This window comes from Octopus sinensis, unplaced genomic scaffold (assembly GCF_006345805.1).
Source record: "Octopus sinensis unplaced genomic scaffold, ASM634580v1 Contig16064, whole genome shotgun sequence".
In the NCBI taxonomy this organism is placed as follows: Eukaryota; Metazoa; Mollusca; class Cephalopoda; order Octopoda; family Octopodidae; genus Octopus; species Octopus sinensis.
Genome location: NW_021834120.1, coordinates 1 through 15,000, shown reverse-complemented (window position 1 = coordinate 15,000; position 15,000 = coordinate 1). Strand labels below are relative to the sequence as shown.

Sequence of the window (15,000 nt, the reverse complement as noted above, 5' to 3'; positions counted from 1 at the left end):
CATGTATCTTCTAATATAACCTCGGGCCGACTAAAGCCTTGTGAGTGGATTTGGTGGACGGAAACTGAAAGAAGCCCGTCGTATATATGCACACATATATGTATGTGTGTGTGTATGTTTGTGTGTCAGTGTTTATCCCCCCGCCCCAACATCGCTTGACAACCGACGCTGGTGTGTTTACGTCTCCGTAACCTAGCGGTTCGGCAAAAGAGACCGATAGAATAAGTACTAGGCTCACAAAGAATATGTCCCGGGGTAGATTTGCTCGACTAAAGGCGGTGCCTCAGCATGGCCACAGTTACATGACTGAAACAAGTAAAGAAGTAAAAGAGTAAAGGGTCAGTGTGATCTTTGCTTTCAGACAAGGCACAATTATGGACATATACTTCGATCTATCAGACTTCATCTGTATAGCATAGTCAATTGTTGTTGAACATTTGGCAGCAGAGAGGAGTTGGGCTTTTGGTAATGTCAGCCCTTGAAGAATGGTAACATTGTATTGAAACTTTAAAAAATCAAATCAAAAACAAAATTTTGAATAAGATTTAATAAATTTTGTCCTTTGCAAGAACCGATGTAAATAAAAACAAAAACTTTCTCTTTTACTGCAGAACCGTTTTTCTACAAGATATTCCACAGCAATTAAATACAAAAAAATTCCTACCTGAACAACAAGTACCACAAACTGGTCAAACTTGCACTTAGCCCAGAAAGCAGTAAAAATGATATCGATTCCGTGGTTCTTGACCACAGACTTTGGAGAGAAGTTTTGTTAGGATTAACCGACTGTCAATAATAATAACATAATAATACAACATAATAATAGGAATGAGAACCCAGGTTCGAAATTCCACCAGGACACCAGAAGACGGCGAGGTGGCAGAACCGTTAGTGCGCCGTCCAGAACGCTTAGAGGTATTTCGTCCGATCTTACGTTCTGAGTTCAAATTCCGCCGTGACCAAATTTGCCTTTCGGGATCGATAAAATAAGTAAGTCAAGTACTGGAGTTGATGTAATCGACTACACCTCTCCCCGAAATTTCAGGTCTTGTGCCTATAATAGAAAGGTTTTCTTTTGTCTTTTAGAGAGCATATGGCGTACTAAACCCAAGATTCCGAGTTCGATTCCAGACAGTGACTTGAATGATAATAATAATAATAATAATAATAATAATAATAATAATAATAATAACAAGAAATACCTTAGGAATGAGAACCCAGGTTCGAAATTCCCCAGGACACCTGATGAAGGCTGGAGAGTACATCAGCCGAAACGTTGTGCTAACAACAAAGGAGATGAGGGTAAATACCAGTCAAATATAACTAGACTTACAACAGCAGTGCCCCAGCATGGCCACAGCTTTCAGCACTCATGGCGCTCTTCTAATGTGCGTCTCTGCTCCTTAAAAGTTTTAGGATCCATTTAGAATATCACTTCAGAAAAGCCCACTTTTTTTTTTTCATTTTCGTATCTTTTCTTTTTGGAAAAGTAATTACTTCATTTCGTTTTTGGATTTGGTTTGCAAGATTCTTTATATGAGTTCGTGTGTTGAAGCATATTCTATAAAAACTGTTGAAAAAGTTTCAAGACGCAACGAAAATTTTAGGACAATAAAAATAAGAAAAAAAGTGGAAATTTTACCGGTGATTGTGTGTTACATAATAAGGCACAAAAAGAAAATGACTCTCCCCAGACACAACAGAATATGCTTCATGGCGTTGAAAATCAGAACCAGCGAACGAGTAAATGGAAATTATCATCGTCTCCGCCATCGTCGTCGTAATCGTCGTCGTCGTCGTCATCGTCATCAACATAATCATCATCAACTTCATCATCATCATCATCATAATCTTTCTCATCATCATCGTCATCATATTCATTTTCGTGATCGCCATTCTCACCATTCTCCGTCGTCACAATTCATCATCATCATCATCATCATCATTATCATCATCATTATCATCATCATCATCATCATCATCATTATCATCATCATTATTATCATCATCATTATCATCATCATCATCATCACCACCATCATCATCATCATCATCATCATCATCATCACCACCATCATTACCATCATCAACATCATCACCACCACCATCATCATCATCATCATCATTTGACGTCCATGTTCCACGCTGGCATGAGTTGGACTTAACATAGGTCGGTGGACCCATGTTTACGTGAAATAAAAAGGAAAAACGAATGATTCTTTCTCCCCGCCCCCCCCCCCAACACACACACACACACACACACACACACACATACACACCTTATTGAAATTATCAAAGAAACGATACCAGACGAGGATCAATTAACGGCTACAGTAGCCATAACTTCAACGATCATGCAAACACCACAATAAACAACAACGTTGGCATACGAATATCAACAACAATATATTTCGTAATAGCAGCAACAACGGCAATACGAACAACAACAACACATCCTCTACAAATAACATCGCTGTTGTGACTAAAATACACGCAGAAGACACAATAGGACGAGTGGCTGATGCATTCGTAACGGCAAACACCAATAGCAGCGACATAAACTGAAGTAGTGTCAGCAGCAATGGAGAGAATAGAGCTTCCCACACCGCCTACACCAGAGGTGAGGAGGCGCAACGAACACTGTTTTCCTGACCAGCATCAGCTGTGGAGGCGCAATGGGCCAGTGGTTAGGGCAGCGGACTCGCGGTCGGAGGATCGCGGTTTCGATTCCCAGACCGGGCGTTGTGAGTGTTTATTGAGCAAAAACACCTAAGTTCCACGAGACTCCAGCGTGGTGGGGTGAACCCCGCTGTACTCTTTCCCCACAACTTTCTCTCACTCTTTTTTCCTACCTCTGCCACAAAGCAGAGGAACCATGGTGTAACCCACTATGTGTGTTTATTGAGCGACAACACCTAAAAGCTCCACGAGGCTCCGGCAGGAGGTGGCGGCGACCCCTGCTGTACTCTTTCGCCACAACATTCTCTCACTCTTTCCTCCTGCATCTTGCAGCTCACCTGCCGATGGACCGGCGTCCCGTCCGGGTGGGGGACCTATACGCCAAGAAACCGGGAAACCTGCCCTTATGAGCCAGGCATGGCTCGAGAAGGAACAACGCAGCGGACTCGCTGCCGGAGGATCGCGGTTTCGATTCCCGGACCGGGCGTTGTGTGTGTTTATTGAGCGAAAACACCTAAAAGCACCACGAGGCTCCAGCAGGGGGTGGCGGCGACCCCTGTTGTACTCTTTCGCTTCAACTTTCTCTACTCTTTCTTCCTGTTTCTTGTCCCCGACTTACTACGCAACCGCTGAGCCTGGATGCGCATTCATCCATCCGTCGATGCTCTTGGTGTCGGGGGTTGACCTGCTTTCTCTTCTGCGGGTCTTACGAATAGCAAAGGACCACGTTTCGGATTTCTCCCACTAATGGGACGAAGACCGCTTCACTCAACAAACCAGCATCAGCTGTGTCAATCACAGTTCCAACCACTACCCTCGTGGAGGCGCAATGGCCCAGTGGTTAGGGCAGCGGACTCGCGGTCGTAAGAACGCGGTTTCGATTCCCAGACTGGGCATTGTGAGTGTTTATTGAGCAAAAACACCTAAGCTCCACAAGACTCCAGCGTGGTGGGGTGAACCCCGTTGTACTCTTTCCCCACAACTTTCTCTCACTCTTTTTTCCTACCTCTGCCACAAAGCAGAGGAACCATGGTGTAACCCACTATGTGTGTTTATTGAGCGACAACACCTAAAAGCTCCACGAGGCTCCGGCAGGAGGTGGCGGCGACCCCTGCTGTACTCTTTCGCCACAACATTCTCTCACTCTTTCCTCCTGCATCTTGCAGCTCACCTGCCGATGGACCGGCGTCCCGTCCGGGTGGGGGACCTATACGCCAAGAAACCGGGAAACCTGCCCTTATGAGCCAGGCATGGCTCGAGAAGGAACAACGCAGCGGACTCGCTGCCGGAGGATCGCGGTTTCGATTCCCGGACCGGGCGTTGTGTGTGTTTATTGAGCGAAAACACCTAAAAGCACCACGAGGCTCCAGCAGGGGGTGGCGGCGACCCCTGTTGTACTCTTTCGCTTCAACTTTCTCTACTCTTTCTTCCTGTTTCTTGTCCCCGACTAACTACGCAACCGCTGAGCCTGGATGCGCATTCATCCATCCGTCGATGCTCTTGGTGTCGGGGGTTGACCTGCTTTCTCTTCTGCGGGTCTTACGAATAGCAAAGGACCACGTTTCGGATTTCTCCCACTAATGGGACGAAGACCGCTTCACTCAACAAACCAGCATCAGCTGTGTCAATCACAGTTCCAACCACTACCCTCGTGGAGGCGCAATGTCTGGCTTGGCATGTTAGCTCTGCACGAGGCAAAAACTGAAAAAAATGTAAAACTAATTATCGCATACACATGTATGAACATATGTAAGAAAGAAAAGAGCATACAAACCAAATCCAGAACAAGCAAAATTGCGCTAAAATGTGTATGAGATAGATGCTAAATAGCACGTAGACAAATGTAGTATAATATAGGACGGTGTTGGCTTTGTGAACGAATTGCACTCTTACAAGGTGTAGATACAAAGGAGCAGTTAATCAAGTCGGTACTGGATGATGTTTTAATGTTGAAAGAGTGTGAGGAGGCTAACCATTCCGTATGAATCTCCCATTAGAACTGATGGTAATTGCAAATAGAGCTTCGAATTCTGCCCACACCTGCAAACTTCCTGAAGGCCGCCACCCTCGTTCGTAATAAAGAACTGGAATCAAATGAGAGCTTTATTGAAGGGGTGGGGAAACCAGAAATTGCATATGAAGCGACATTGGCCACTAAAGGTCACAGCGCTGTGTAGCAACGGAACTACAACCATCTGCAGAAAGAATAACAAGAACTACAGCACGTTCCAACCAAGTACAATGATGGAAACAGAAGGAATCTGTCTTGAAATACCACTAACCAAAATGGTATTCTTTTTTTATTTTTTAAATATTTTTAGTTTCAGCTCAGAGCTGTGGTCATGCTGAGTCACCGCCGTTGTAAGTCTAGTTATATTTGACGGATATTTGCCCTCATCTTGTTTGTTGTTAACACAACGTTTCGGTTGATGTACTCTCCAGCCTTCATCAGGTGTCCTGGGGAATTTCGAACCTGGGTTCTCATTCCTAAGGTATTTTTCCGATGTTGTTGTTGTTATTATTATCATTATTATCATCATCATCATCATCATCATCATCATCATCTCATCATCATCATCATCATCATTATTATTATTATTATTATTCAAGTCACTGTCTGGAATCGAACTCGGAATCTTGGCTTTAGTACGCCATATGCTCTCTAAAAATCAAAAGAAAACCTTTCTATTATAAGCTTCTTAATTCTTTATTGCCCACAAGAGGCTAAGCATAGAGAGGACAAACAAGGACAGACAAACGGATTAAGTCGATTATATCGACTCCAGTGCGTAACTGGTATTCAATTTATCGACCCCGAAAGGATGAAAAGCAAAGTCGACCTCGGCGGAATTTGAACTCAGAACGTAACGGCAGACGAAATACGGCCACTCATTTCGCCCGGCGTGCTAACGTTTCTGCCAGCTCACCGCAAGCTTCTTACTAACCAACCATAGCTGCTCCTAAAACAATATCCGTCCCTAGGTGAACATTTCTGTATTTCTGTATCTCTATATTCCATCGCTTTCATTTGAGTCTTTTTTTTTTTTATTTTCTCCTAACAGCAATGGACCCTGCTGGGCATCAATGAGAAAATCAGTTCAGAACCAGTTTTTGCAACCAACAGAAGTCGCGAAGTACACCTGCTTACATGATTCTATAGCTCAAGCATTTGTCGAACGACTCAGTCAACTCAGAGACAGTGATGACGTCATTGACGATTTGACGCCGGAACTTTATAAATTTGCGATAGAATGTAAATATTATTAACTTTCTTTTCTCCCCCCCCTCTCTCTCTCTCTCTCTCTCTCTCTCTCTCTCTTCTCTCTCTCTCTTCTCTCTCTCTCTCTCTCTCTCCTCTCTCTCTCTCTCTCCTCTCTCTCTCTCTCCTCCTCTCTCTCTCTCTCTCTCTTCAATTTTCTTTGTTTTCAGTGTCACTGGACTGCAAAATGCCGGGGCTGCTTCTTGAAGGGTCTAAATCGAAAAAAATCGACCCCAGTACATAATTTTTCTTCAGCCAGGAACAGCTAAGTTACGGGGACGTAAACAACCCAACACTGGCTGTCAAGCGAGGGAGGGCGAACAAACACACATACACCCACACACACACACACACACACACATATATATATATAAATGCTTAGCGGTATTTCGCCCGTCGCTGCGTTCTTAGTGAGAATCACGCCGAGGTCGACTTCGTCTTTCTTCCTTTCGCGTTGGATAAATTGTGTACTGGTGAACCAGTGAAAAACTGGGGTCGATATAATTGACTATCTCACGCCACCAAATATGTGTGTGTGTGGTGTGTGTGTGAAGTCCGTTTCTGCTGGTAGACCTGGTAGAAACAATAACCAAATCGTCCTTACAGTTTTCTTTCTGTCAGAATGAAAGGAGACATTCATTGATACCTGGTCAGATTTGGTTGCTTCAAGTAGTTGTACCTTATATATCTGTGTTTAGCCTCTTGTGGGTAGTAAAGAAATAGGTATTTCGTCCGTCTCTACGTTCTGAGTTCGAATTCCGCCAAAGTCGACTTTATCTTTCATCCTTTCGGATGACAAAACATTTGATAAAATATTTTTTGTGTTTATTCAAATACAATCTCTCGACTGTAGAAGCGCAATGGCCCACTGGTTAGGGGAGCAGACTCGCGGTCAGAGGATCGCAGTTTCGAGTCCCAGACCGGGCGTTATGAGTGTTTATTGAGCGAAATCACTTAAAGCTTCACGAGGCTCCGACAGGGGTTGTAGCGACCCCTGCTGTACCCTTTCACCACAACTTTCTCATACACTTTCTTCTTGTTTCTGTTGTACCTGTATTTCAAAGGGCCAGCCTTGTCACACTTGTGTCACGCTGAATCTCCGCGAGAACTATGTCAAGAGTACACATGTCTGTGGAGTACTCAGCACGTTAATTTCACGAGCAGGCTGTTCCATTGATTGGATCAACTGGAACCCTCGTCGTTGTAACCGACGGAGTGCCACGAATCCCTTGACTATCGCGGCTGTTGCGTTCCAAAACCTCCCACAGAAATAATTAAAATCTAAAAAAACATAAACACCTATCGGCCGCAGAAACCAGTAATATACTGCGGTCTCCGCGATAGAAATTTACTTATAGGCGTAGGAATGGCTGTGTAGTAAGTAACTTGCTTACGAACCACATGGTTCCGGGTTCAGTCCAACTGCGTGGCACCTTGGGCAAGTGTCTTCTATTATAGCCTCGGCCAACCAAAGCCTTGTGAGTGGATTTGGTAGACGGACACTGAAAGACGCCCAATGTATATATGTATATATATATATATATATATATATATATATATATGTATATATATATATAAATGTATATATATATATATATATATATAATATATATATATGTATGTATATATATATATATGTATGTATGTGTGTGTGTGTGTATGTTTGTGTGTCTGTGTCCTCCCAACGTAGCTTGACAACCGATGCTGGTGTGTTTATGTCTCCGTAACTTAGCGGTTCGGCAAAAGAGACCGATAGAATAAGTACTAGGCTTCCAAAGAATAAATCCTGGGGCCGATTTGCTCGACTAAAGGCGGTGTTCCAGCATGGCCACAGCCAAACAAGTAAAAGACTATACTGAAACAAGTAAAAGAGTAAGAGAGTATATTAGCCAGAAAAAATCCGCGATGTTCCGAGTGCGCGCGATAGGTGAACCATGATGTACTGAGTGCGCGATAGTTGAATCGCGATATGGCGTGGGATTACTGTAACATTGGAAAGGGTTTGTTTTTTTTTAATGAGGGGAAAAAAGCGAACGAATATATCTGACAACCTAATATAAATTGATTTATTTTCTTCTATTCGCAGCTTTAGCAGCCTTGTGTTTTGGTTTTCGACTCGGTGCTCTCCAAGAAAGAAGAACAGAAACAGACAGATTCCTCAGAGCTGTTAATTCTATGATGCATATTCTCCAAGAGGAACAAAAAAATTTACCTTGGTATAAATTAATTAACACACCTACAATGAAGTTATTCAGTGAATCGATATCTTCTATACGCTAGTAAGTGGGGTTTTTTTTTCTTTTTCGTCGTCTTTTTGTCGTCGTCATCATCATCATCATCATCATCATCATCATCATCATCATCATCATCATCATCATCACCATCATCATCATCATCATCATCATCATCATCATCATCATCACCATCATCATCATCATCATCATCATCATCATCATCATCATCATCGGTATTTCGCCCGTCGTTGCGTTCTGAGTTCAAATTCTGCCGAGGTCGACTTTGCTTTTCATCCTTTGGGGGTCCATAAAATAAGTGCCAGTGAAACATTGGGGTCGATGTGATAGACTTATCCCCTCCTCCGAGATGGCTGCCCTGGTGGCAAAATTTGAAACCATTATTAACTAGCGGAAAAGCGGCGAGCTGGCAGAAACGTTAGCACGCCGGGCGAAATGCGGAGCCGTATTTCGTCTGCCGTTACGCTCTGGGTTCAAATTCCGTCAAGGTCGACTTTGCCTTTCATTCTTTCGGGGTCGATAAATTACGTATGTTCAGTCTCACTGCATGACACCTTAGGCAAGTGTCTTCTACTATAAACCTCGGGCCGACTAAAGACTTGTGAGTGGATTAGATAGACGGAAACTGAAGGAAGCCCATCATATATGTGTGTGTGTGTCTTTTTGTTAGTGTTTGTCCCTCCATCATCGCTTGAAAACCGATATTGGTGTGCTTACGTTCCCGTAACTTCAGCAAAACAGACCGATAGAATAAGTTCTAGGCTTATTAGGAGTAAGTACTGGGGTCGATTTCTTCGACTAAAACCCCTTAAGGCGGTGCTCCTGCATGGCCGCAGTCAAATGACTGAAACAAGTAAAAGAATAAAAGAAATAGCGGGATTTGATCCTTAGAACCCTTGAGTACGCTTCAGCAGGCACGAATTCATTCGATATTACTACTGCAAAACGCAAAAGTGGTCGGCTCCATGGGTTTGTGTTTACGACTTAAAATATGAAAGTATGAATGAAAAAATGTTTCTGTCAATTAGCAAAGCCGTAAACACAAAACCACGTGGTTAACCGCTTTTGTATTTTCCACGAATAGGATCTTTTCGGTTTGACCGGCAGTTTTTAACATAATTTCTAGGTAACTAAAAAATGTTAAACTTCGTATACTGGTAGAATGTGTTTATAAAACATCTTTTTCTCTTGGCTTTATTGAGAAAGTTCTATAGTTTGTAAGATATTTGTTGTTGTTTTTTTCTTCAATTTCTGCAATTTCAACCAATCAATGACGTGTATTGAGGTAAAAAAACATTCTGTGCCGTATGAATATGTCCCTCGTTTAAGAAACAGATTGGGTTTATTTACATTTGTGAAGAAAAATAGATACCCTTCCCCCACCCCTATCCCTAACCCTAACCCTAACCCTAAAACAGATTGAAATGGAATAGATCGATACTAGGGTCATAATTATGGGTGACAATTTCATATGACACCGCTAGAAAAAACTGCCGTTCAAACCGAAAAGGCCCAATGAATATAGTCAAACGAAATTGCGCCCGCTAAAGCGTAATCGAGGGTTCTAAGGATTAAGCTCCGGGCACGAAAAGGGGAAACATTTACAGCAGATATTGTAGCTGACTCCCTAAAGTTGTCATTGGCAAAGTTCGGCTCGCGGGACCTTCTTGATGATACGCCTGACGAAAAATTGACCGTATTTCGTTTTTGTAGTGTGGGTCCCCTATTGATGAGATATATCTCATGCAGACCCTTTGCCGAAAAGGGTTGTCCATGCCTTCTCCTAAAGGTTTCCATCTCGCCACTATAGAATCAAAAACATATTCTTGTTGTGTCTTCAGAGGATCGATATTGTTAATCAATTGATGAAATATCCAACCAAATAACCGAGCGATCGTTCGTTTACTGCGCCAGTTAAATGAATAATCGATCGGCTTTTTGTTAAGCAAAGTCCTTTCATCGCTATTCGCGCCCTCTCCAGTGACTTGCTCTCCTCTCTCTCCCTCTCTCTCTCTTCTTCTTCTTCTTCTCTTCTTCTTTCGTTCTTTCTTCTTTATATCTTCTTTTTCTTCTTTTTCTTCATCTTCTTCTTCTTCTTCATCCTTCTTTTTCTTCTTCTTCTTCATCCTTCTTCTTCTTCTTCTTCATCCTTCTTCTTTTTCTTCTTCCTTCTCCTTTTTCTTCTTCGTTCTTTCTTCTTTATATCTTCTTCTTCTTCTATTCTTCTTCTTCTTCTTCTTCTTCTTCTTCTTCTTTATATCTTCTTCTTTATATCTTCTTCTTTATATCTTCTTCTTTATATCTTCTTCTTCTCATCTTCATCATCATCATTGTTGTTGTTGTTGTTGTTTTTCTTCTTCTTCTTCTTCTTTATATCTTCTTCTTCTTTATATCTTCTTCTTCTTTATATCTTCTTCTTCTTCTTCAAGATCTGCCTTGAGTCTGTTCATTTTCGCTTATTTCACTTTATCCTTCTTTATTTCAGTATATCAAAAGTCTATTCAAGAGCATCAGTTATCCTTCAAAATTCCTTAACAGTCCATGATGCTCCTATCCTTCGACCTTTCCTGCCTCTAGATGACGAAGAATTTACTGTTTTTGTCAGCGACATGCTCTTCGCAAGTGTAGACACGGTAAGCATTGTACTTCCTGTTTTCTTTTTTCTTATTATTTATACTAATTAATTATACCTTTCATTAAACAACGTATGACGTAATGTATTATGTATATGTAATCTTAGTTCTTGGTCCACAACTGTTAACTGAAGGAAGAGTGAGCTTTAAAAGCTGTATAAAACAAATAAAATACATCCACTGCAACTCAACGAGGGAGCTGCTTATAAAGGGAAGCGACTTGATGCCGACCTTAATTTCACAAACATTCCAAATAAACACTATTAACACAAAATCTATAAAGGCGATGCCCCAGTATGGCTGCAGTCCAATAACTGAAACGAGTGAAACGTTAAACATATATATTATCTGTTGATTTACACATACACACACACATATATATATATATAAAGTGTCACTTCCCACCCAAGGTATTTTGCCCATACAGACTTAGTTTTGACCAAAAAAAATAAAGCTGGATACTTTTTAACACATCTTATAGATAGATAGATAGATAGATAGATAGATAGATAGATAGATAGATAGATAGATAGATAGATAGATTGATAGATAGATAGATTGATAGATAGATAGATAGATAGATAGATAGATAGATAGATTGATAGATAGATAGATAGATAGATAGATAGATAGATAGATAGATAGATAGATAGATAGATAGATAACTGAAAAAATTTGGAGTCAACAAGAAGGAGTACGGCTGAACATTTATTTTTTAATCACTACAATTGTTTCCACGCAATGTAGTTCTCTTGTCTTGCAGGTACTTGCTTATGCAACCGTTTCCTTGCATCATGAGATCTAGTTTTGTTTCCTCATGCGCTATGTGAATATTGTCTCCGTATGTTCAAATTCTGGGTTTTAAGAACATCCTCTCTATCTGTCGTGACCTGCTAATCAACTACTAATGAACCAGAACATCACAAAAACAAAAACAAAAGTCACAAATATCTACAGAAATAATGATAGTTCAAATCATTGCAGTTGTCGCAAGAAATCTGCATGTCCGCCCAGGAACCAATGCATGCAAAAAAACATCATATACAAATGCACAATCATCATACCACAACATAAATACACATACATAAGAACCTCCGAAAACCAATTAAATCCGTTATCGCAACCATATCTCCTCATTCCGAAAGAATAGCCCGCGACATGCAACATCACTAGCGGACGTAATATGGAGATGAAAAGAAGAGGTAAAATAAAATATGAAATAGAACGGTTAATAATAAAAAAAAATGCACACCCATATGATATACTACTCGGCGTAAGAGATCTCTGCCTTGACACCGCTCCAAATTTGCATTTTACAGAGACAACACAGTCGAATAATAATAATAACTCAATGAACTCTCTCTCTTTCCCTCATATCTATGTGTGCGTGTGTTGTATTTTTCTATATATAGGTATGCGTGCCTGTCCGCGTGTTTAGTATGCATATATCTACATATATGTATATATACATGTATGCACACACGCTCATCTGTGTATGTATACGCCTGCGTGTGTATAGACGTACATATATTTGTATATGTGTATATATGTGAGTGCGCATACATATCCGTATATGTGCGTGTGTATATATATATATATATGTGCGTGTGTGTTTGTGTGTGTGCGCGTGCGTGTGTGTGTGTGTGTGTGTGTGTGTGTGTGTGAGCTTTATTAAGTATATGGATGTATATGTGGACGACCATGTATGTGTACGTATAGGCCGATTCTTAAAGTTCAGCTAAGAACAATCGTTTGTGTAATCAATCATGAAGAAAAAATCACCAGTAGAAAGAAACCAAATGGCAGTCACTTTAAAACGGCAACCACTTTAACAGTAGCAGAATCACCATCTTTGGACTCCAAATTTTCCATCAAGATGTAGGACAAGATACTGCGGTAGCCTGGGCTTCAGAGGTCCACAGCTCTTCAATATCCTCCCGAAGGACCTGAGAGACTTGCATGGGGTGGATGCGGATGTCTTTAAAATAAAGCTGAACATCTTCCTGTCAGGTGTCCCAGATGAACCAACTTCACGGCAGGGGGTGCAGATGAGGGTAGCTGCACCAAACTCTCTCATGCACCAAATGTCAATTGCTAAAAAGCATTCGTGAAGTAAAATCATTTAGCAACACCGAATGGCGGTGCCCCAGCATGGCCACAGCTCGTGAGCTGAAACTAGATGAAAATGAAAAAGAAAATCTCACTACATCTACACATTCAAAGCTGCTTTCCAAGGTCCTTCAACAACAACAAACCTTGATAAACTCAGCGACTACGACTGGATGTTCTTGAAGTCGAAAATTTGAACTTACGGAGACAATATTTACATATTGCGAGAGGAAACACAATTGGATCTAATAATGAGGGAAACGGTTGAATGATCAAGTACCAGCACTCTTGGAGAACTACGTTGCGTGGACACAATTGTATATATATCGTCAGTAGTTCATATATCCGAAAAAGAAGCATCAGAGCAGTAATATAGCTTATAAGTTAAAAGTTATGGCATGTACTGCTATACATTTTATAGAAACAAACTTCATAACACGCAACCACGCCTGCACTATAGATATATATATATGTGCGTGTGGTGTGTGTGTGTGTGTATGTATATATTGTTTGAAGTGTTTAAAGATATATATATATATAATAATATATATAATATAGATATATATATATATATCTATAATACATATATATATATGTATATCAGGTGGTGTTATTAAGTTAGACATGGCCTGGACCAATCTTTGGTCGAAACATATCTAAATTTATCTAAGTTTATATATATATATATATATATATATATATATATATATATATATATATATATATATATATATATATATATATATACATATATATATACATATATATATACATATATATATACATATTATACAATATATATACATATATAATATATATGCATACATATATATATACATACATATCTAGCTAGCTATATATAATATATATTATATAATATATATATATAATATATATATATGCGCATGTATATGTATATATGTATGTATGTAAGTATGTATGTATGTACACACACACTTTGCGCATCAGTATTCTGATAGTCTTGTTTACCTGGCTTATTTGAGAGCTAAATATGCGATCACGATGTTTATTTGGTGCCGAGGCGTGGTTAAGTTATCTGAGATTCTCTATCCTAACATCCTGAGCGATGTGGCTGTTGTTAATTAATCTGCATGGTGTTATCAATTTTTTTATTTTATTTCATTTTATCTTATGCTATATTTTATATTGAATACAAACGTTTGCCAGAACCTTTACTATATTTCATTGTACGTTTTACTTCGTTCATAATTCGTTTCATCTCTATTTTCGTTGAGTATTATATTAGTGTATCACGTTTGAGGTTCTCGCCCTTTTATAGCGAGATTGTTATTTCAAACGTATAGATTTCTTTTGTATTTCTTATGCTGACGTGTTGAACACATTCTTAATTATTTCATTGTATTGTACGTATTTCTGTGTCTATGTTGGCGGTTGTAATGTTATCGATTTCAGAAAACTTTGATTCTGTTTCATGATAGAACTCGTCCCATTGCGATTTTTTTGAAGTGAATAAACGTATTTTCTCTATCTTCGTTGATCTGTGAATGCGCTGAGATAATTGGTAGGTGCCCTAAGGAGATGTGGTTTGTGTTTGTGTGTGAAGCAGAGTGGCGTCTAGGAAAGAGTTGTTGTTTTTGGCTTTGTAAGATATATGTGTTGGTATTAGTTGTTTGTGTTATGAAGGGAATTTAGCTGTATTACTACAAAGTTACATCTTGTGTACTTTTACATTTTGTACTTTTACAAAACCAGGACGTGTTAAGTGAATTCGAGTTTCTCTGAGCGCTGTTTGGCAACGTGTTTAAGTTTTGCAGTTGAGGTATATAATCTAGTGAGACTGATACTGAGATTAGTTTTAGTATATATAGACACGCGCACACAGATAGATAGATAGATAGATAGATAGATAGATAGATAGATAGATAGATAGATAGATAGATAGATAGATAGATAGATAGATAGAAGATAGATAGATAGATGATGGATAGATAGATAGATAGATAGGATAGATAGATAGATAGATAGATAGATAGATAGATGGATGGATAGATAGGTAGATAGATAGATGGATGGATGGATGGATAGA

General features: G+C 39.9%; 1 protein-coding gene across 1 annotated transcript in view; it reads left to right on the top strand.

The window, feature by feature from the left end:
- Positions 1-10,889, top strand: part of LOC115230649 (probable cytochrome P450 12e1, mitochondrial) — a 22,023-nt gene extending 11,134 nt beyond the window's left edge. Inside the window, exons 4-6 of the mRNA XM_029800790.2 lie at positions 5,742-5,932; positions 8,025-8,217; positions 10,676-10,889. Of these exons, the coding sequence (XP_029656650.2) occupies positions 5,742-5,932; positions 8,025-8,217; positions 10,676-10,874 (583 nt within the window). The 3' untranslated portion in view covers positions 10,875-10,889. The remainder of the gene's footprint in view (positions 1-5,741; positions 5,933-8,024; positions 8,218-10,675) is intronic.
- The last annotated feature ends 4,111 nt before the right edge of the window (positions 10,890-15,000 follow it).